At 39.2% G+C, this 23046-nt stretch overlaps 1 protein-coding gene across 6 annotated transcripts in view; it reads left to right on the top strand.

Annotated features, from left to right (window-relative positions):
• grid2 (glutamate receptor, ionotropic, delta 2) overlaps positions 1-23046 on the top strand; it is a 555291-nt gene that overhangs the window by 363186 nt on the left and 169059 nt on the right. For all 6 annotated transcript variants that reach the window (XR_014279959.1, XM_082553593.1, XM_082553595.1 and 3 more), the window contains exon 5: positions 18354-18407. Coding sequence is in view for 5 of the 6 variants with exons in the window: in XM_082553593.1 (XP_082409719.1) it covers positions 18354-18407 (54 nt within the window). In the remaining variant the exon portion in view is untranslated. The remainder of the gene's footprint in view (positions 1-18353; positions 18408-23046) is intronic.

Raw genomic sequence — 23046 nt, 5'->3', positions numbered from 1 at the left:
TTGATAAATGAGTCTTCAAAGTCGAAATATCTGGCCTATAGTCAAAGGATGTGGATCTGCAACATACAGCCACGTGAAGAAGAACATTTCTAAGCAACTTTTGATGTTTTGAATAGGTGTAAATTTTGAAAGAATTGCAGTCCTATCATAAACAAAGTACATTCTTACTGTTTCTCCAATGATACAAGCTAATATAAATGCACTTGATGAGCTGAAAAACTGCAAGTGTGGGTACCTCTATAAAAGCAGACGTTTTGGCAGTTAGTTGGTCTGGAGCATGTGTTTACGCAATGCCACGATCTTCCCAGAAGTGGACGTTACAGCAAATTTACCTCAAGGTCACAGACTGTGAAATGCTTAGAGAAAATACAGCAAATCCAAGAGCTAAACCTTATATTACACAAGCCTCATTTAGCATGTTTAATGTTTAAGTTCAAGACAGCACAATTAAAAAAAGAGTGCACAAATATGACCTTTTTTGGAAGGGTTGCCAGAAGAAAAAACAAAACAAAACACGGCAGCACGGCTTAGGTCTGAAGACTTCTGGAGCAAAAGCTTCACGACTACACCACATTTGACAAAAAAACACAACAAAATACACAACATATCGGTACAAACACCCCATAGAAAGTGTCAAGCACAGTGGTAGAAGGGTGATGATTTTGGCTTGTTTTGCAGCCACAGAATCTGGGGATCTTGCAGTCATTGTGTTGTCCATGAACTCATCAGTATACCAAAGGGTGTATGTTTGAAAACTAAAGACGGGTCCAAATTGGATAATGCAATGCCAACAAATTTATAAGAGAATGTAAAGAGTGTCAAAGTGTTGCAATGGCCCAGCCAGATTACAGACCTCAACCTGATTGAAATGCTGTGGTAGGACCTTAAGAGAACCGTGCAGATAAATTCTCTGTAAACCTCAATAACCTGAAGCAACTTTCTACAGTAGAGTGGGGCCTCCACAATGGTGTGAGAGACTGATTCTGAACATTTTTACTTGATGTCATTGCTGCAAAAGGAGGTCCTGCAAGCTAGCAAATCATGGGGTATATTTAGTTTTTCACATGAGTGCATAGAGTGAGCTGTACATGTGTCATTGCTTCCCACAACTCCAAGGCGGTAAAGATGTGATTCTAGACATAATAATAATAATGATAATAATGATGAAACCAAACTCTGGTTTATTGTGGATTTAGTGGAAGACTTAAATGAGCCGCAGCTTCATTTGTGTTTTGGGCAACTGCTCAAAAAGAATGAAAAACATTTCATTGTGCAACCTCTCTTTAAACGTCTTCATATGGACTTTTTGACTTCTTTCTCTACTGCAGTTTTCTAAATCACCCTCTGGAGGTTCTCTGTCTACCACTTTTGCTTGTGCAGCTGCAACATTGCCATAGACAAAACCAACCCCACATTTTAGCTCTCCAATCTACCTCTCATCACTGGTTTCAGACTATGATGGAAAAGATGAACAGCACTTTTAGGGGGAATGCTGTTTTCATGACATTTATAGGGTTGCGGTGTGGATTCAAGCCTCGGGGATAGGCTGTCAGTGTGCAGTTCTACTGTAACATCCTGAGCATTCTGATGGAGAACATTTACCACAAACAACCTAAATTGTGGTGTGTGTATCTTTTGTGCCAACCCAGCAGGAGTTTGTTTTATTGTGTGTGTGTGTGTGTGTGTGTGCGTGCGTGCGTGCGTGCGTGCGTGTGTGTGTGTGTGTGTGTGTGTTTATTATTTTGCCAGCGCAAAGCAATCTTTCTCACCACCTGTACTACATGGCCACAACAAAATAACCGAAGGTTGATAATTACAGTATTCCTTCGCTGCAGGGTCTATTGAAGGTTCGTGTCCCTTTGAGGTTATGTCATAATATTTGTACTTTCTGCGTGTGTCTGTTTGGTGTCACACGAAGCAGACACACGCTTACCTGGAGAGATAGCATTTTCTGCTCACCATTTTCCAGTGCACTTAAAAGGGCCCTTCAAGGGCTCCTTGAACTTTATCACCAGACAGAGATGGTATTATGTTCTTATCTTAACAAACAGGGTGTGTGTGCGTGTGTGTGTGATGTGTGATGACATTAAGGCTTTATCGGTGCACATGGAGCTGGGAGCACAATGATTACAGAGCATTACAACTAAAGGGCTGAGAGGTTGTGTGTGCGTGCGTGTGTGTGTGTGTGTGTGTGTGTGTATATGTGTGTGTATAAATACACACGTGTGTGCGTGAGTGTGCGTGTGTGTGTGTGTGTGTGTGTGTGTGTGTGTGTGTGTAGAGCACCAAAGGTTAGCACTATTGACTGCTGCTAGTGGAGCCACTAATGGGGATGCCAGGAAGTACTTCAGAGATGATACAGGTGTGTGTGGTGGTGAAGGAGCCGGGGGTTGGGTATAGGAGGAGAAGGCCTGTGTAAGGTTGTCATTGCACATTTTTTTTCAGTTTGGCAATGTGCTTATCTGTTGCCTCTTTCTCTTTCCTCTGTTTTCCTTCTTTGTACACAAGCACCTACATACTCATGCAAACACACACACACATAGATGCTTAATCTCACCTGCACACTCCTCATGCACTCTATGCCCTCCCAATTTTTTTAACCACTTTCAAAACATAGTTACAAGCATACAAATAGTTGAAACTTTTCTCTCTTTCCTCGAGCAAAGATATCCTTAAAAAATGCAGGGCCTTTTGTATTTGCTATTGGAATAAAATAATTTAATGATAAACTATATTTATATAACACTTCTTACAAGATGCATTTGTGTCGTCTGAACTGGGTTACACTTGTGTGTGGGGGTGATTTGAACTCAAGAAAACAGTGTAAGTAAAGTAAAACTAGCATGTGTGTTTTTTACCGATATAAAGCAGGGCAATAGGTATTAATAAAAACAAGAAACAATATGTTGGCGACAGTTGCCTCCAGTAGGTCTGTTTGTGGTGAAGTTTTTGGATTGCTGACAATGGCAGCAGTCCTAAAATGTCCTGATCATTAAACTCTTCTTCACATAATTCACTGAGCAAGTGCAATCCTGATTTACATTGTCTCCATACTGAAGATTGTCCTATGACTTGTGTCTTACATGGTAATTACATGGAGACATTATTAGGGCTTTGGTTTAATAGACACAAATGTTGGCACAAAAGGTGTTGTAATATCCACACGAAATTTTTAAATATGCAAATTTATCAGCTTTTTAAATTAAATAGTACAAAATTTAAAGGAATTGGAGGAATCCTCAGTTTCTATCTTAAAATTGATTACTCTGTGCACTCAAACCAGTTTCCATAAAGAAAGTGGCCTCGGTTTTCTCTAATTGGTTACTGGAGACCAATGTAGTATATGCTGTTGAATCTAATGCCTTCTTAATTATTACTGATGTCAAGCCTGCTGACACACTGGGTTTCAAGCATATTTAAAATATCCCTGCTCAATAATGGTGATGGTCCCAGCCATGGCGCAAATTGGCAAATCATTAGTCCTCCTGTGGTGCTCAGTGGACAAGCCGTCCTTCAAGTGAGAAACTGCTGTTTCATGTCACGATGCAAGATGTCCCAAATCAAAGGTCTAGGCACAGTCAGGGTAAATTGTACCTGCTGGCAATGATAACTATAAATGATTTTTCACATTTGCCTTTATCTGGGCAATTTATAATAGGGGACATTTCTTAACACAATTTTAGGAAAAGTCAGACACTGAGTATTAGAGAAGTGTTGCAAATATTTGACGGGGAAAAAATAGCAGGGGAGAAATTTCCTAATCGTGCCGTGTTTCCAACAGAAAGAGAATGTGGCTGTAGTGACACAGGCTGCACATATATGCATGCATAAGCTCTGTGCACATAAATGAATAAGAACAAATACACTCTGATGCTGATGCAACAATAAGTACCTCATCTGGTGTATGAACTCTAACTCTGCCATTTTGAGCAGCAGCTGGTGATGCTAGTGCTTGTTCTGCTCTGCAGCCCTTGTGAGTTACTGAAATAAATCAGAATATATACTGTATATATACCCTCACTGTCTTCCCCCGCCTCCAATTATAGTGCGTGTGTTGGAGTACACAGTAGTAGTTACCCAACTTAAGATTGGCCATGATATACCCACCCACTGATGAGAGTGTGTTGTTTAGGGATAAATAATAGAATAAGTAGGATGAAAAGAAGCTTTCTACTTCACTTTTTCTCCCATCTCTCTGCGCATAGCCTGTAATAGGATTTATGGTGTTGAAGATGTAGTAGATGTTAATACATGGTATTATCTGGGTTGAATGAAAAAGGAGAAACAGAGGGAGATGAAGCACAATAAAACCAGAAATGAAAAGGAAGAATCCAGAAAGAGTGTGCAGTGAAAAAGGACAAATGGGAATATGATCATGGTTGAAAGACTTGGAAGGGTGGGGTGGTGGGGGTAACAGGGAACTGATAAAAGCATGCAATGTTTCAGCAGAAAACGCAGAGTTGCTGTAAGTACAGTACCCCACTTATGGCTGACAATAAAGAATGAGGCTTGCCTACCCGAAAGCCTCTTATTGTGTATGGCTGGATGGTCACAAACAACATAGTAGCTTTTAAGAAGAATATCTGACATTTACACTGTTGTGCAATGTTGTCTTTTTTTCTTTGCAGAGAGTACAAGTAGTATCTAACAGATAAAAATGTCTGACTACTGAAGAATACAGTTCCAAAAAGTGTTTCCTTACTAAAATTCAGTTAAGTATATAATCTCATATAGTTATAAATAAACTTGAGTCTTTTTCATATTTGAACTGTAGCAAGAGGAGAATATTGTGAACTGTGGTTTTAGCTTATGTGGTTTGGATCTTTTTCTCAGCTTGGAAGGTGTTTTGACCTCCCAGAGCAGTTGCATTACACCTTATTATTTAAGAGCTTGCAGAATAGCTGATAGTTGAAGATGGCTGAAAGATGTGGCCTTTTCACTGTTGCCTTGTGGTTGCATTTTTCATATCACCTTTTTCCTTTTACTATTCTTCTTGTCTTTTATCCACCCGTCCCTTAATCTCATTATCCCTTTCCCTGTGTTTTGTTATAAACAGATTCTGCTCACAGGGGTTGATGGTGTTTTGATAAAACTTCAGATTCTCAGAATATACTTGAGGGTTTCTCTCTTTTCCTCTCAGATGCAAAAGATACAAATTCTGCACTTGAACATGGTTTGCAGGCTTGCAGACGGCTACGTTATCCACTTCTCACTCATCTCTGTAATCGGATCAGGTTCAGTGTCAAAAAGTCTCCCTCCCACAGGCCCAGCAGGAAATAGAGGACTAAAATGATTTGATAATTGAGAAGGCAGAAGATGTAATATGTCTTTAGGGTCAGTTGATCTAATATGTGAGCTTTGCTTTAGTTTCAGGGCACAGTGCCTCGTGAATTTGATTTTTGCAGAAGGCATTTTGCCTCCATGTTGTGTTTAATAACTTATTTATCAAGCAGCCTACATGCTCTCTGATCAAGAGCATAGTGGGAGGTTCTTGTTGTAAATGAAGTGTGTAATTGAAATTCTAAATGAGATTGTTTAGTTTGTGTCAGTATGCTGTACTCATTAGATGTAATACCCAGGTATACGCTGAAATAGCTGCAGTCTAAGTGTGGCCATTTTAGCACCACACACGCACAGCAGCCCCGATGTTTTTGAACTTTATTACGACCTGACAGAGGTGCATGAAAAAGCTCAAATGATCAGGCATTAAACTTGCCAGTTTTTGAGTGCAGATTATTTGTCATTTTGGACCGCACCTGTGTGTCAATAGTGAGGCTAATATCCCAGTGCAGTTACTGCTAGTCATACGTACTGCCTGCTGTGCACTCTGTCCAGCTGGTGTAAATGTATCTGAAGTGGACCATTTTAAATGACATTTTTAAGACAGCTATGGAAAATATCATGATCTGATTCCCTGGTTTTGTCCAAAATTCAGGTGAAAACAGCTTTTGACTGAGGTATACAGGGAGTGCAGAATTATTAGGCAAATGAGTATTTTGTCCACATCATCCTCTTCATGCATGTTGTCTTACTCCAAGCTGTATAGGCTCGAAAGCCTACTACCAATTAAGCATATTAGGTGATGTGCATCTCTGTAATGAGAAGGGGTGTGGTCTAATGACATCAACACCCTATATCAGGTGTGCATAATTATTAGGCAACGTCCTTTCGTTTGGCAAAATGGGTCAAAAGAAGGACTTGACAGGCTCAGAAAAGTCAAAAATACTGAGATATCTTGCAGAGGGATGCAGCAGTCTCAAAATTGCAAAGTTTCTGAAGCGTGATCATCGAACAATCAAGCGTTTCATTCAAAATAGTCAACAGGGTCGCAAGAAGCGTGTGGAAAAACCAAGGCACAAAATAACTGCCCATGAACTGAGAAAAGTCAAGCGTGCAGCTGCCAAGATGCCACTTGCCACCAGTTTGGCCATATTTCAGAGCTGCAACATCACTGGAGTGCCCAAAAGCACAAGGTGTGCAATACTCAGAGACATGGCCAAGGTAAGAAAGGCTGAAAGACGACCACCACTGAACAAGACACACAATCTGAAACGTTAAGACTGGGCCAAGAAATATCTCAAGACTGATTTTTCTAAGGTTTTATGGACTGATGAAATGAGAGTGAGTCTTGATGGGCCAGATGGATGGGCCCGTGGCTGGATTGGTAAAGGGCAGAGAGCTCCAGTCCGACTCAGACGCCAGCAAGGTGGAGGTGGAGTACTGGTTTGGGCTGGTATCATCAAAGATGAGCTTGTGGGGCCTTTTCGGGTTGAGGATGGAGTCAAGCTCAACTCCCAGTCCTACTGCCAGTTTCTGGAAGACACCTTCTTCAAGCAGTGGTACAGGAAGAAGTCTGCATCCTTCAAGAAAAACATGATTTTCATGCAGGACAATGCTCCATCACACGCGTCCAAGTACTCCACAGCGTGGCTGGCAAGAAAGGGTATAAAAGAAGAAAAACTAATGACATGGCCTCCTTGTTCACCTGATCTGAACCCCATTGAGAACCTGTGGTCCATCATCAAATGTGAGATTTACAAGGAGGGAAAACAGTACACCTCTCTGAACAGTGTCTGGGAGGCTGTGGTTGCTGCTGCACGCAATGTTGATTGTGAACAGATCAAAACACTGACAGAATCCATGGATGGCAGGCTTTTGAGTGTCCTTGCAAAGAAAGGTGGCTATATTGGTCGCTGATTTGTTTTTGTTTTGTTTTTGAATGTCAGAAATGTATATTTGTGAATGTGGAGATGTTATATTGGTGTCACTGGTAAAAATAAATAATTGAAATGGGTATATATTTGTTTTTTGTTAAGTTGCCTAATAATTATGCACAGTAATAGTCAGCTGCACACACAGATATCCCCCTAAAATAGCTAAAACTAAAAACAAACTAAAAACTACTTCCAGAAACATTCAGCTTTGATATTAATGAGTTTTTTGGGTTCATTGAGAACATGGTTGTTGTTCAATAATAAAATTATTCCTCAAAAATACAACTTGCCTAATAATTCTGCACTCCCTGTAAGTAGAAAATGAAAGGTTAAACAGCATTTTTTATTCCAGTCCTTCTGAAGACCAATGAGAACCTGAAAGTGGACTTTATGTTACTCTAGTCATTTAATTCTTGTCAGTTAGAAGTAAAAGCCCGTTATTATGTGAGGCACATGGAGTACAGTTATAGCTGAGAAAATAAGTCTCATCATTGTCTTGATGAGACTTATTTTGCTATGCTTGTTAAATAAAGGAAACGCCTGCGACTCAGTGTGAGTTTCCTCTGGGCCTCACCCATGCACGTTTGAAAAGACAAATCTAAGGTCTCTGTGTTTTATTGCTCCAAGTACTTGTTTAACGAATTGTTTCCTCTAACACTATCTGTTCCTGCTTGACAATGGCATGTCTCCTGCTATGGGGAGCCAAAAAGTCTTGTGTGTGGCTCAAAAAGCTGTGTCTTTTAATCTGAATTCTGGCCTCCTGCATGAACAGGCCTGTTTGCTACAGCACACAGCATGCAAACAACAAAATACTGCTGTGCTAATGCTTTCACTAAAGAGCACTTATAACACAAAAAATGATCTAACAATTACTGTGTTAAAATGTTCCTAGGTGTACATACTGAACGCTAAGTGGCATTAAAACAAGCACAATTTACTGAGAAGAGCTGTTTAAGTAAATGTAGAGGAGTAAATGTAACTTATTACCACCCACCTCAGGCACAGGCTGCAGCTGTTTAGAGTTGGTTTCCTGTGAAAACACAATGAATCAGCACAAGGTCACATGCCATTCCATCCATTTATTTTGATAACCCAAATGTGACTTTTATCTTTCAAGTGTTTTTATTTTAATTCCACACGGTATAGATTTGCTCCTGTACAGATGCCTCATGTTGGAGATGAACAGTTGTCTTTTGACAAGGATAATTTAACACAAAATGACTACCCTCTGTCTTTGGAAGTAAAAGGCATACTGTAGAGGTTGTTTACTCTGATCAAATCACGAAAGACACGTTGAATTTATGTATCAAAACTATCAAAACTACAGAGTAACTTTAACAGAGTCAGTTAATTTTAAGTTGTGTCAATAAAATGTGAGCTCAGTAACTTAATTTCACAGCTGACATTGTTTGCTTACATCATTTTACAATACTTAAATGGCCTTATATCCTTATAAGTTAGTCTTTTCATCGTTTGAAACTGAGGAGAAATTAAAGTTTGTAAAAATTACCAATCCTACTGTATGTCAAGGTCTACAGAATTAACTGCAAAGCATGAGTGGGGTCATCTCCTCCAGCTGAAAACTTTAACATATGCTTCAACCCATGGAGACCACATCAAATGTGTAACTGAGGACCACAGCAGCTGCTGCTCTCACCATATACAGCTGGTTATTCCCTTTACTTGCTCAAACACCAGCCCTTCATTCCATGACACTAATATGAACTTTTTATTTCTCCCCATTGGTAATTGCTTAAGTTCATGTTGTAAGGTTATTACATGATTATGGTTACTAATTCAGAACGTGACTTTCCTTGACTCCATATGCAAACGTGTTATTTTCTTGGACAGAAGTGGATGTTCTCTGGTTATATTTGGAGCAGAAGGAATAACACATGTGAAATCATAACTTACGTTCATCGGTATCTAACTGTAAATACTATTTACAGTTAGTTAGCATAAGTTATCTTTTGTCCTAGCTTTAAGTTTGGATAAGTAATACATTGTCACAGCTATAAGTAGCAGTAAACGTCTTTAAAACCATGACATTAGCATTTGATGTTCACTAAAAACTGTCATCTTAACCATCTATGGTTGGTTAACACAGCACTACCAAAAAACAAAACAAAAACCATGACTGTACTATGAGCTTGGACTTTCCTTGCATTTAAAATTGTTGCTTCACAGTCGAGAAGCAGTTCGTCAGCCACTCCTGGTGAGTTGCCATCTTCAGAGCAACTATGTTAAGTCCGTCAGTTTGTGATTGAGTTGAGTGGATTAAAGCTATTAATTACATTCAATTTGTTTGGGATAATTAGGTAATTAACTGTGATTAATCAGTTGCAAATATGTTGCAGCAGATTCACATTAAACAGAAAGTCAATTTCAAAATTTCTCCACATATAGTGACATAGTTGCTGCAGGACAGCAACTGAACTGTAAAGTGACACTGGTGTTTAGCAACCTTGCTTTTATATAGAAATACCACCAGAATACAAACACTTAGCAACCAAGGGAGTCGAGTCCTCTATTACAAAGTCCCATATGTATGACGCTTATTGAGGCAGACTGACTCAAATTGATTGATGTTCGCAATCTGTCTGTGTTTTTAAATTAGACAGCACTTATTTGAAAACCTTCCCCAATCTGGCTGAGAGTTGTTGCAGTTACTCTGAGCTGAACAGAGTTTGTTTAGAACCAGGCTGCTTCCCAACAGGTGACCCATTTAATCACCTTGTGATTGAAAGTGGTTATCCAGAGGTTAAGAGTGTTGCATAGTCAACCTCTGGATGACCAGTCGGTCACTGCAAGTGCCTTCAATCAGTCACTGAATGCAAAAAAAAAGAAAAAGAAAAAAAATGTAATCCCTGGGGAACCATTAATTTTTTTCTACTTGCAATGAGGATGCTTTACTATATTAACTCTACTGAGACTGAGCCATAAAGGGGACCTTCAAGCTAAAGTATTGGTTATTTTTTATTTTATATTTTTTGTGCAAGTTTAGACGTCATATTTTAAATTTCAACGTGTTTTGTTCACAAGCCATTGATGCAGATACATAGCTAAGTAAATGTAATCTTCAATGAGGCACAATGAATGAAGCTCAATTTTTATTGTTCAGCTGGGGAGATGAATAGAAGGTAGACGTATTTAATATTGTCTAGCCTTCTTTTTGGGACATTATGGTTTCAGTTTCTTCAGACAGACTTTTCCTCTGCCTTTTGGCTTTTTGGTGCAGGGTTAGGGCTCTCACTTGCAGCAGCATCACTACTTTCTTTGCTACACCTGGAAATAAAAACCTTTCTGTATCTGTGTTTTGAAAATCATATGTATTTAGCATAAACCTGCTGTTTCAAAATTAATTCACCTGTGTTCTGTTCTCTTCTGCTTTGTTTTTCTCTGTACTCACTTGCCAGTAAGCAAATGCTGACAAGAATCTGGCGAACAGTAGATAAATAAAGGGCTATTCACTTCACCCAGTTTTTGTGTCGGCTCTTTGCTGGATTTTGTACAATTTCTTAAGGACATGAGTCTGTCTCAGGAAAAGCAGGGCCATCACATGTGACCCGTTGCACCCTGCTCACCACTTGTTGGACCTGCTGCCCTCTGGTTGGTGCCTCAGGTCAATTAGCTCCCACACTTCCAGACATTCAGACTGTCAACAAACACTATATCACTTGAAGTTCAGATCAGTCTTTTAGTCTATTTTTAAACACTAAAAAATTAAGTTGACCTTTAATACCAAATTTTAATGTATTTTTAACACGACTCCACTCTACACCCCTGCTAGGCTTTCTCAGAATGTATTAAAAAAAATTGAGCTATTTGTTTAGAGACAGAGTGATGATATATGCACACAAATAATATGTGTTACCTATTTGGTGGAACTGATAAATTAAATTAAAACAGAAAAACAGATTTCTTTGAAAATGGTCAGGTACACGACTGGACTGAAAATAAAATTAGTTCCATAATTCCATAGTTGCTAATATTTTTTAATAGAGTCCAAAAAAATAAAAGGAACCCTTGAAAAGAAGGAAGCTTGTGATCTGAGTCAAGCTTGCTGTAATAGCCACTTTTCTACTATAACTTGAGAGACAGAGGAATATTTTATATAGGTTGTGGACATAAATAGTGATGTGTGAAATGAAAAGACCACACCCCATTTTCTGCTGTACTCCAAGAGAAAGCAGCTTATAAATCATTTAAAGTCCTATAACAATATAAAGAACAAGCACACACACACACACACACACACAAACACACATGTGCATAGACAAATATGTACCTTGGGCCTATCAAGACAGCTTATTCTATTTGTTCCAGTCATTGATCCGTTCATATCTAAATGTCAGGTTGAATAGACATCGTCATATTTGCTGGTGGTGGTTGTGGTGAATGCGTGCAATTGTACGCGCACGCTGTGTTGTGCGTGTGTTATACAATCTCTCTGTGGATTCAGCAGTGCTCGGATCTGTGGTCAGATCAATAAACCAAAAGGCCGACAAGCACACGCATACAGTGCACGCAAAGTCTTGTGTGCTCCGCTGTGCACACACAGACACACACCAAAACACACAGTTTGAGGATGATAGATGCCTTCCATGTTGGCCCTGCTACTCCTTGCCGTCACAACACATACTTTTGCAAGACCTTTGCTGTCCTAGCCTTACATTATACAGTATGTCAGACATAAAGAGGAAAAAGAAAGACAGAAAGTAAGAAAAGAAAGCTGCTGCTGAAAAAAAACATCTGCAGACAGCATTCAGAATAGGTGAATGACTCTGCTGCTCTTTTCTCCCCTGTTTTCATCAAAAAGCAAGTGATTGATCAGCAATGGCAGTCTCTTGTGCAATTGGATGGTGAACAGTGCGAGATCTACTCAAGATGAGGTTTTCCTTGATTTTGTTGAGTGTGACAGGTGTGTGCGGGAGAGAACTATTCAAATAGGATTTCCAAAGAGACAATAATCTGTGAAATACTCTCACACACACAAATTAATACTCACACAGGCATAGTCACATTGTGTAATGTTTAGTATCTTTGTGTCTCTTCCACCTACCGCTCTGTTTTCACAATGCATGCACAACCGTTATAGGCTTTTTAGTTCATTGGCGTGTGACCGCAGCTTGATCAAACTAATTAAACAGTTATGGTAGTGATTTAGAGTCATTAGTTGTTGGGAAGAATCGCACAGGTCTTACACCCATGTGATTCATGTCACATTTCTCAAGCGCGTTCAGCACAAAGAAGGCTGTTTTCCTTTGGCAGCATGTACTGTAAATACAGTAAAAGCCACAGTTATAATTATTTGTTATTTAGTTTGTGTTTTAACATTTGGATTGTGTCTTAACTATGGCCTTGGAAATGTATTAGTTAATTAACTAGTAAGAACCAAATTGATTGGTTGCTTTAAAGTTGCAACCTTTGAGGCTATTACATATATTTATATAATTTTCATAATCACCACACTTTTCATTGACCCCCTCGTGACCCACAGATGACAAGACCACTGATCCTGGAAGGAAATGCTTCAACATAGAATAGAGGTGATCGCTCAGAACAGATTTGTATTGATTTGCAGTGACCCTTACCTATAAGGGGACAAGTTGGTCCAAACAATGCCAGCAAAATGCTCACCGCAGCATAAATGAACTACACGATCTATATAATGGTTTCAGTTTTTCTCTTTTAATTTGCCACCCATCTACACAGTTTATGCCTGTGTGGTCTGACTGTTTTTATTGGATAGTGCACACCGAAGTCTTGAAAACACAACAGTTACTGTGTGTTAGCAAACAGCTGTCTGTTGCTTGTGTAAAAAAGTATTTGTGTGCCTGTTTTCTACATACACAGACACACAGTAAATCAGGATACACTGTATTATTTCCCAAAGGCACTATCTAACATGATAATTTACTGCTTCATTTATGACTGTCATATCCCAGATGCAGAGATACATGCATGTCAGGCGAGTTTATGTCGCTACATGACAAGCAGGTATCACAAGAGGAGGACAAGCAGGATGTCAATGTCAAGATGATGTATTTGGGTGAATGTGGTGTGGGACACCCTTTGAAATTCAGTTATGTACACAAAAAAGAGGCTTAACATTAGAAGTCTAGTTAGCACTGTAATTGCTGAAGTCTGTTTGCTTTGCTCTGTGGATTACATTTTTGGCAGCGCTCAGGCTGAGCACAGTCATAATGCACCACCCTTTGCTTGCCATCTTGTCTTTTAGCACAGTACGAACAGACGTGCTTGACATCAAGACACACAATCTCAACCATGCATCATGCATAAAGCACACTGTGGGAGCAATGTGGGTGAGGTGCTGACATACAGCAGTTACTGTATGTTTCGGGGAAAAGTGCTTCAGTTGGTGAGTGCTAAATGCTTATTTCATGCACAGGGAGGCTGAGTAGCGGGCTGAATAAATGGGGGTAATGGGTTAGTAAAAGCCCGCTTTGTGTTTTGTATAGCTGCAGTTTTCATATGTTTTGTAACTTAGATTTGAAAGAAGGAAGAGTCGCTGAAGAAGGAGCAAGTTAATGGTAGATGACTATGTAGAAAGTATCCCTAGCTTGATCTGACAGTGGGACAACCATGCTAATCAAAACCAAAAGTGGGAACTAGAGAGACTCCCATCTCTGGTAATAAACAAATTGGAAACCATTCATATGAATGCAACACAGCAAGATTGTTTTATTGTGTATAATTTAGATTTAACAGATTTTAATTCTGATTCTGCTTTTTGAGTCCTGACTCTGATTTCCATCATATTATTTTAAGTATGAAAATAAACCTTGCCACAAATATAACTTTATTTGGTTAACTAAGCATTCTCAAATCACTGGGTAGCTTAATTTTCCAGCAGCACAGTGGCTGAGCAGATAAGTAGATGATAAAAAAAAAAGCTGGAAATATCATTGATACAAAATATGGAAAATAAAAAAGATGAAGTAAAACACTGGTTATAATGCATTGTGTCACTCCATCAGTTTGTAAACTTCTTTATCTGTCTCTTTGTTTCGCTTTCATCTGTTCCTGCTTTCCTAAAGTTTCTCTTCTGTTCTAGTCCAAGTGTCTTTCATATTATGATTCCAGGTGGAATGAAGGGTTGTAGATGATAATAGTAATCAAAAAACCCTATGTCCACACTCAAGCGCAGACCGGCACACACTTGTGCACGCACAGGAACACAAATTAATTACAGTGATCAAAAACCACACTTGGATGAACCACAGTGTTCGTGTGTGTGTGTGTGTGTGTGTGTGTGTGTGTGTGTGTGTGTGTGTGTGTGTGTGTGTGTGTGTCAGTAGGCGCATAATCATATAGCACATCTTGCTTTCCAGACAAGAAATGCAACAGGGGCTGGACTGTGAAAGAAGAAGAAGTAGAAATGGATCACTGTGCTTGTGTTTATAGATTTTTTTCTTTGTGTGTTTATAAATTCACAGCTTGTGCTTGCATGTTCAAATGTGAAGCTGGATATGCCTAGTTTGGAGGGTTGGCTGTAGGCTGTTTGCTTGATTTGATCACAAATAGTGCATGAAATTAAATGACACTACTAATTTTTAATTTAGAGCACTTTATTCAATAACAACACCCACTCTCTCACTTCAGGCATCATACCACTGCTTTTACATTCTTAACCTCTCACACAGAGTGCCCCACTATACAGGGAATATACAGCAGTCTGTAAAAGAAGTCGTATATCCTTGTTTGTTTGAACAGTTGTCTAAAATGTGCTGTATAGGCTCATATTTATTATGCGTGTGCATTAGCATAACGTGTGTGAGTAAAATATTAGCAATACGCCCTCTTTTGTCAAGTCAGACCTCAGTGTGAGCGGCAAACCCTGACACTTGTGTGTCAAGCTAAACCATTTGCCAAAATCAACAATTTCTCTTTGTTGTACTCCTTCGGGAGTGACAGGTGAGCAGAGGTCATTTGCAGGATCAAAACAGTGTTTGGTGGTCCCACGGCCGCTTGATAAACACGTACAAGACTGGTGTGCGCTGTAGCATGATGTTACAGATCAGTCTTAGTTCTCTGTGTGTGCTTTCAGACTTTGAGAAAAGGCTTACTTATATTGACACTAGGTGATTGGATTTGTCTCAGACCACGGAGCTGGTTTTAGTGCGATCTTCTGACTTCAGAGAAGAAGAACTGTGGCGAATTGAAGCTTTTGTGAAGGTGGGCCGAGAGGTCACAAGGATTTCTTTGCTATCACTAAAGGAATGATGCCCAGGTGACACCCCCCCCCTACCTTCCTCCATTGGTGGCACGAAGGCTGTAATGTTTTGTAAGTGTGTGTACATCTGGACAAATACACAAGGGCAAGCACACAGACAAACCAGCCTTGGGACTTAGCAGCAGTAATTGTTGTAGCTGTGGGTGTTTGGTTCTTGTGTGTGTATGAGTGTGAATATGTGTGTGTGTGTTTGTCTGAGAGAGTGTATTGAACAATTCCAACCCCTGAGGAGTCATGTCTAGTTCTATGAATCTTCCATTTCACTAATTAGCTTAAAACATCTGTCCATACGGATGCTAGAGGGAGGTCATAATGGGAAAAGTGGAAGCACTTACTACAGAACCAGCAGTAGTTGCGTACAAGCAGCGACACCAGACAACCACAACACTGAAACCGCTGACAGGTGAAGATCATTTATCAGCTCATTACAAAGTAATATTCTGCTGTAAAAACTTTGTTTGTGGTCTACTACCCACGTACTATCTGGCTTAGCAATGTTGCAGTCCAAGCACATTCACTTTCCCATGATCTTGAATAAAATATCAGATTAAAGTTTTTCATATTTAAAAAGCGGAAATATTGCAAGCAATCCCACACAAATACTCATAATTAATACCAAGAGAGAGGACTGCAAAAAAGGACATTAAGCCAGAAAGAGAGCTGACCAGAAAAGTTGAGTTTGAGAAACCTGTGTTGTCTTTCTCCCCTCTCCTTTTTGCCTTTATCGCTGCCCACTCATTCAATTTTTCAGTGGAGATAAACAGAAACATTGTGACAGGACAAAACGACAAAAACCACATTACTTACATTTCAGATCCCGTACATGGAGGGGATAAGTTAAAGTAGAGGGGAACAGAGGTTCTGACAGAAAAAACTAAAATTAAGAAAAATATTGTGTCTTACAGCTCAGTCACTCCGCCTTACACCTTGTCTATGTCGAAACTATGTTTTCTGTCGAGTGTTTTACAGCAGCCTTCTGTGTTATAAGTTTTATGGCGATTCGGTGGGAGATTAAACCATTATTAGCCACACACCGCCACCCTCTCCAGCTGTTGCCTTTTGTTTAAAAAGTGTTTTATGGCATGATGTTCTATAGTCACCTAGACAATTATAGCTAATGATAATATGAGTGGCACTCTATTTTTACTCTGGGATTGAAGGGAGAAGGGCTGAGAGCGAGCGAAGAAAAGGAGTAGGAGCAGTCACAGAGTGAGAAGTGAGTAATTAAAGCCCGATGATGGGATGAGAGGTGAGGGGAGAGCAACGATAAGAGAACAAAAATTAGAGGGTGGTTCTGGGAGGATGAAAATGAGAGACAAAAGAGGTAAAAAGCAAAGGTGAGTGTTTTTGACAGAAGAAAGTCAAAAGCAAGGTAAGAATACTCAACCCTCTGATCTCTGTTCAGTCTGTTCAGTAAATGTTTAATTTTGCAGTTCACCATGACATTGCTTAAGATGCATGGGGTTGGCCATGACTCAGGTTTTAGAGCAGGCTGTCCAGTAGTCATGGGGTTGGAGGGCTGATCGCCTTCATGTGCCAAAGAGTCCCTGGGAAAGATACTAAACCCCATGTTGCTCCTGAAAGCAGGTAAACACCTCGCCAGCTCCAGCCCTTTGCCAGTGTGTGAATGGCTAAATGAGAAACACATAACAAAGCTCTTTGTGGATCCTAGCAAAGGTTAAATGGGATATAAATATAGTATGCATAATATATAAATGCTAATAAGTGCAGACCCTTTACTGTTCCCGTTACCAGTTTCTTCCTTTTCCCATCACATAATTGTCTTTTTTTTTGGGTGTTTTGTTTTTTTCTGCCACTGATGCAAACCTCGAGCATTTATCTACCACAACTGAACTAATTGCTAGTAAGTGTAATGTGATTACTGACTTTGGTAAAAGTAATGAACTAGATTACTGTGTTAAAGACAAAGCTAATTAGATTAGGTTCAATAGATCAATACCAAATACTCCAAATACTAATGAGAAGAAGTCTGTTGTTTTATTCAAACACACACTCACACACACAAACAAAAATATCTACTTATTATGTCATTGATGTCCTCATATCATATGTCATTGTTAAAAGTGATCACAGACGAATAACACACACGTGCACACACACGCACACACACACACACAAAGAACTGTTACTGCTATACGTATATAGCAGAGCAGATTAGCCTTTTAATAGAAATGTACGATATGTGCAAATATACTGCAGGTATGTCTGAAGTTCCAAAGGTTTAGCCTTGACTATAGTACTGTTCTCTCTCTGTTCTCTGCGGTAGACAGCCCTTTTCCAATGTGTCCTCACTGCAGCGTTTAACATTTGTGTAGCTGCTGGTTAGATAGACACATATAAATATTTAAGTTGCACTTCATGGAGACTGTTTTGTTTTTCTCTAGGCTGAAAAACACACAATTCTGAGGCATTTTTTGTTTGCCCCTGATTTTGTCTTGTGTTATTCGCACACACAGAGATCACTGCAGGAGGAAAAGCAAATGAAATCCCCTCAGAAGTTTGCCTAAATTGTGTAAAGTGATAAAATACTTGATGTTGAAGGCTGTATTTGGGTCAGGCAAGCATGACTACATTTGCATGTGTTTGAAAAGATTTTTGACTGATACCTTGAGCACCTTTGATAGAAATTCTGTGTCGAGCTTCACACCTTCACGCTTCACCGTTGCAGCTTTCCACTAAATTGTTTACCATCATATTCACACTTTAGAAGTCGTGATTCACAATGACAGTAGCCTTTATATGAAAGTCTGTAATAATTTATTTTACTGTAAATCATAAAAAGCCCGACCACTGTTGCCTTTGTTGGTCACAGAGATTAAGCGCAATTTAAAAAGAAAATGTTGTGTCTTGTGTTTTCGTAGGTGGTGGAGACAAACCTGGTGGCCTTTGATTGTCACTGGATCCTGATTAACGAGGTAAGTGCCATGACAGTGTATCATGTACTTTGTATGCTTTGTGTTGACCTTGTTCTTTTATTTATTCTGTGAATACTTCTGGCTGTATATCCAAAAACCCTTTTTTGACTCCTATCTTTTGGATATTTGAGAGAAAACTTGGCTCTTTTTGTTTCACATCAGTTTTTACAAAAACACACATGCCATCGGTGGATGACCTTTAAAAGTTCACAATCAGTTCTAGTTCAATGCTTTTTTGGATTAACAGTTGTAGACAAGACCAAACAGTTCACAAAGTCAATTTCCTGTTCCTCAGAGTGTACAGTTATCACCCTGTGTATTTCTCTCATCCGTGTTCATGATCGCTGATCAGAGTGAGCGCTGGTCATAAGCGAAACATAATGAAACTTTAATGCTGGCTGTAATTTCCCATTAATTTGAATAGGAGCCGATCTTTGATCTTGCTTCGCGAGAAATGCCTTTTAGAAAAACAGCAGAATTAGCTACATTTTTTGCGTGTGCGTGTGGATGTTAGGGGGTGTATGTGCACTACAAGCTAATGCAGTGTGTCTTGGCAGCCTCGGGCATTACAATGAACTTGCAGGGCACAACAGGGAGCCCATTCTGCCACACACTAACAAACACACAACCATATACACAAGCAGATACATCGGAGAAGAGCAAAAAGCAGCGTACACGCAATGTGGGACAAAACAAGAAAATATATCTAGATGCTTGAGTGTACTGTAGTTTCTCTCTTTTTCTCTCTCTTCCATTTTCAAGCCTCTAACTGTAGCATAACACTGCTGCTAACTGCTGCTAGTCCTATTATTTGCTCGGTTATGCAAAGAGAGTGTTTCTCTTCATGCATTGGAATGCATGACATCCATTAGTTCTGCAGGACAGCCAATCTTCTTCTCTTTGATGTTTAGTGGAGATTTTGAGACTTTGAGGCTCCAGTAACACTTACAATCTCCCCCAGTACCTTAGATAACCCCTCAACTTTTTTTTATTTATTTATTGTATTTTCTCACTTCAACAGAGTGGAGGAAACCAAGGGAGCCCTGGTTTTTATTCAACATGATTGTTCAGATGTAGAATGTGAATAAATCAGACCAAAACAATGACTCTGTTTTACTTAATTACTTCAGACAGGGCTTTTTATGTCACTTATCTGCTAAATAAAATAGAATGCATATCATAATGTCCATTTCCCATGTACCATTAGGGATTTTGACAAAAGCTTGCTTTTACAAGATGTCTTAGTATATTTTGTTTTTCTGATGGCAATAACAAGCAGCCTGTGAAGAAGACTATCATTATTTAGATGCCTGTTTGGCTAAATACGGATTCAGCGGCCTAATAAACTATACTTTGCTTTCAGTCTGAGTTCTTGGACCAGTCACATAAATGTAGGCTTCTGTTACAAAAAAAGCAAAGGAGGGAACACTGGTGAAGTCCTGAAACTGTAAGCTGTCATCTGGCAACATTCTAGCCTTTTATTAACTGCTTAAAAATTCTAAACAAAGACCGGTCCACGGCACAGCTGTTCTGTTTTCCTGCCTACAGCAGGAACAGAATAGGTCTATATAAGAGCATGGCTGCATGTTTTACATCTAAAACCAAAGTGGAAATGTTTGGACATAATGCTCAGTGCCACGTTTAGCGAAACACAACAAAACCACACCACAAATACCTCATAACAACTGTCAAGCACAGTGATGGAGGAGGGATGTTTTGGGTTGTTTATGTGGCCTCACAACAAACCCCGTACCCATCTCCTTACTCTTCGTACAGCTTTAGAAATGGCTTATAACCTTTTCCACATTGATAGATGTGGAAAAGGCTTTGTTTTTCATTTGTTCCTGAATTTCGTGGGATCGCAGCATGATGTCTGGCTTTTAAGAAACTTTTGGTCTACTCCACTTTGTAAAGCAGATCCTATTTTAGTGATTTCTTGATTGAGAACAGTGGCAGTAATCAGGCCTGGCTACTGCCACTTTAGTCATATATGACTAAAGAAATTGAACTTAGCTTTCCAATGATGTCACACCAGAGGGGAGTGCAATCACTTTTTCATACAAGCCATGGAGGTTTGGATTTTTTTCCCCAGTAAATAATAAAGACCTTCATTTCGAATGTTTTTGTTATCTTTGTCAAATATTTACATTTCTTTGATTATCTGAAATATTTAAGTGACAAACATACAAAAAAAAAAACAGGAAATCAGGAAGGGGCCAACACTTTTCACACCAGTGTGTGTAGTAGATAAAACCGCGTTTCCAAAGAACAGATTGGAATGAATGAATGAATCATTAGGTGATGATAAGATCATGAATACGTTTGAAGCACCGCAGCTAATATAGATTCATTCTCTACAAATTGCGTAATCATTAGCTATTCTTTTTGTACTGCCTGTGGTTTGTTACTAATTATAAATTCATAAGCAAAACTCAAGTAGCTGCTTGTTAGTTATTTAAAAAAAAGAAGATAAACCTTTACTTTGAGGGTAGCAAAAAACAGTGGTCAGGCACCTATGACTTTAAAAAAAGCTCATTTCTAAGCAATTTCAGACTTTTGTGAATGACAGAGCTTCTTTGTTTCCTATATCTCTTTCTCTCTCTCACACACACAGTTTTTTTATGCTAAAAATCAATGCTTACCAAGTCTCCCTGCATAAAATGTAAAAATCAAGACAAAAATATAGTCATAGATTTCTGTGATGCGCACACTATATTCCATTGGCCACATGAAATGGTTCAGAGGGTGTTTAAAATAGATGAGCGGTTAAAATATTTTGTCATATAGAATGTCCTCTTGTACTTCTTCTGTGGAGAATGAATATTCCTATGTGTGAAAGTCCTTTCCATCCCTGTAGATTATTATGGATGAGAGGGTACTGTATGGTTGTCATAACTGTGCTTTATCTACAGCCAACAGTCAGACAGCCCCACTGAGGGGGAGTTCACAGTTCATAATTGATCATCCTTCCTTTACCCATCTCCTTTGCTCTTCTCAGGAGAAGAGGATGAGGGGTGTGGGGAGAAGAAGTGATAAGAGATGTTCATGACTTCTCTTTCTCTCTGTTTGCCCCTTACATTTTGGAGGATAACTCCACTATTGACCCCGCTCATTCACAATTTCCCCATTATTCGTTATTCTTGATCTTTTCTGTGGTCGTTCACCCCCGTTTCCTTTTTGTTCTTCTTTCGCTCCATTCGTCTGTCTCTTCTGCCTCTCAGAGGAAAAATGCATAGTAATAAGATGCTTTGAGATTAGCATTTTCTGTCAATTTGGAGCTTAACACGTCACTATGAAAGCCATGTAACTGGAACTATTCGGATTTTCTTTTTTTTTTTTAAATATAATTGCTGGATTATGAGGTCTTGTCCAATTTAAGAACATTCTACAGACTTTCGCATAATTGTACTCTATTAAAGCCTACTGTGTGGTGGTTAGTTTCATTTATTGTTCTTGGAAACAGATTAAGGATACAAAGTGACTCTAACTTAAGGCTGCAATCTCAGCTAAGTTAAAGAACAATTTTATTTGCTGCTCCAGAAGGACTTGCTGGGAGAGAATGAGTCTACATTTGTGCATACTGTGTCCACAGCTTGAAATTGCTCGCTATGACTTCAGCTATCTCATACCCTTGTTGTTAATAAGTGGCTACGCCGAAACTGTCGGATCTTTTTTTTTTTGCCTTGTTGAAGGAAAACGTGGCACCTCTCTCATCCACCTTTCCCTGCATGGCTTGGAAATCTGAATTAGAACACATTTGATCATAATTCTGTCCTTGCTCCTGCCTCATAACTTGTCTGCATAGTGTTGGTGTGTTGTGTGTTTGCATGGTATTTCACTTTGCCGCAGATTTTCTCCATCATCTTGATGCGTTCTTTCTATCAACCTTCTAAATCTAATAGAATTTAAGGATTTAAAGACTTAAAGTACATTTCTTCTGTGGCCGTGTGCTACAACCCTCCCTTTCTTAACACTAACGGCAATAGTTTAAATAATATGATTATTAGTTAAATCCCATTTTACTTTCTTTTACCCTTCTTTGCTTTTTGAAGCCTTTATGGATGTAATGCATTTCTTAAAGATTTAATATTTATCTAGACATTATCAGATATGGGATGTTAGTCTTATCACTTCCATCATGTCTAACATTCACATTGTAATACACTGTGCTTACTGATCTCCTATCACCAGCAGGTAGGCTGGTGTAATACAGCAGACTGTAGTGAATTTTGGGTTATACTTTCTTCTGAGTATTGCTTTGAACAGCTTCATTCATCCTAGTCTCTCTCTTCTTCATGCTCTTTTTTTTTTTTATTCTTTCCTGAAGTGAACATGTGAGAAGACTTAAAGCCAGAGGAGATTATTATGGGCACTGATGGGCTCAGCAGTTGAGTAGCGGAGGACAAACAGAAAACCCCCCCAAAAATAAATAAAAGTAGCTTTCTCCTGTCATCCAAGAGAAATGAAAGGGAAGGGGAGAAATACCATGGGGAAAGAAGTATCTGGATAAGGGTAAAATGGTCGACAAGAATGGGGATAAATTGAACGGATTTGATTTACAGAGTAAACAGCTCATGATGAACTCCAGAAATTAGGTTTAGGGCATTCTGGCTGTCATGACTGACCTAGTGTGTTTAGT

Source organism: Aulonocara stuartgranti, assembly GCF_965226115.1.
Source record: "Aulonocara stuartgranti genome assembly, chromosome: 12".
In the NCBI taxonomy this organism is placed as follows: Eukaryota; Metazoa; Chordata; class Actinopteri; order Cichliformes; family Cichlidae; genus Aulonocara; species Aulonocara stuartgranti.
Note: the sequence above shows the minus strand (reverse complement) of the source record. Positions and strands in the feature narration are given on the sequence as shown.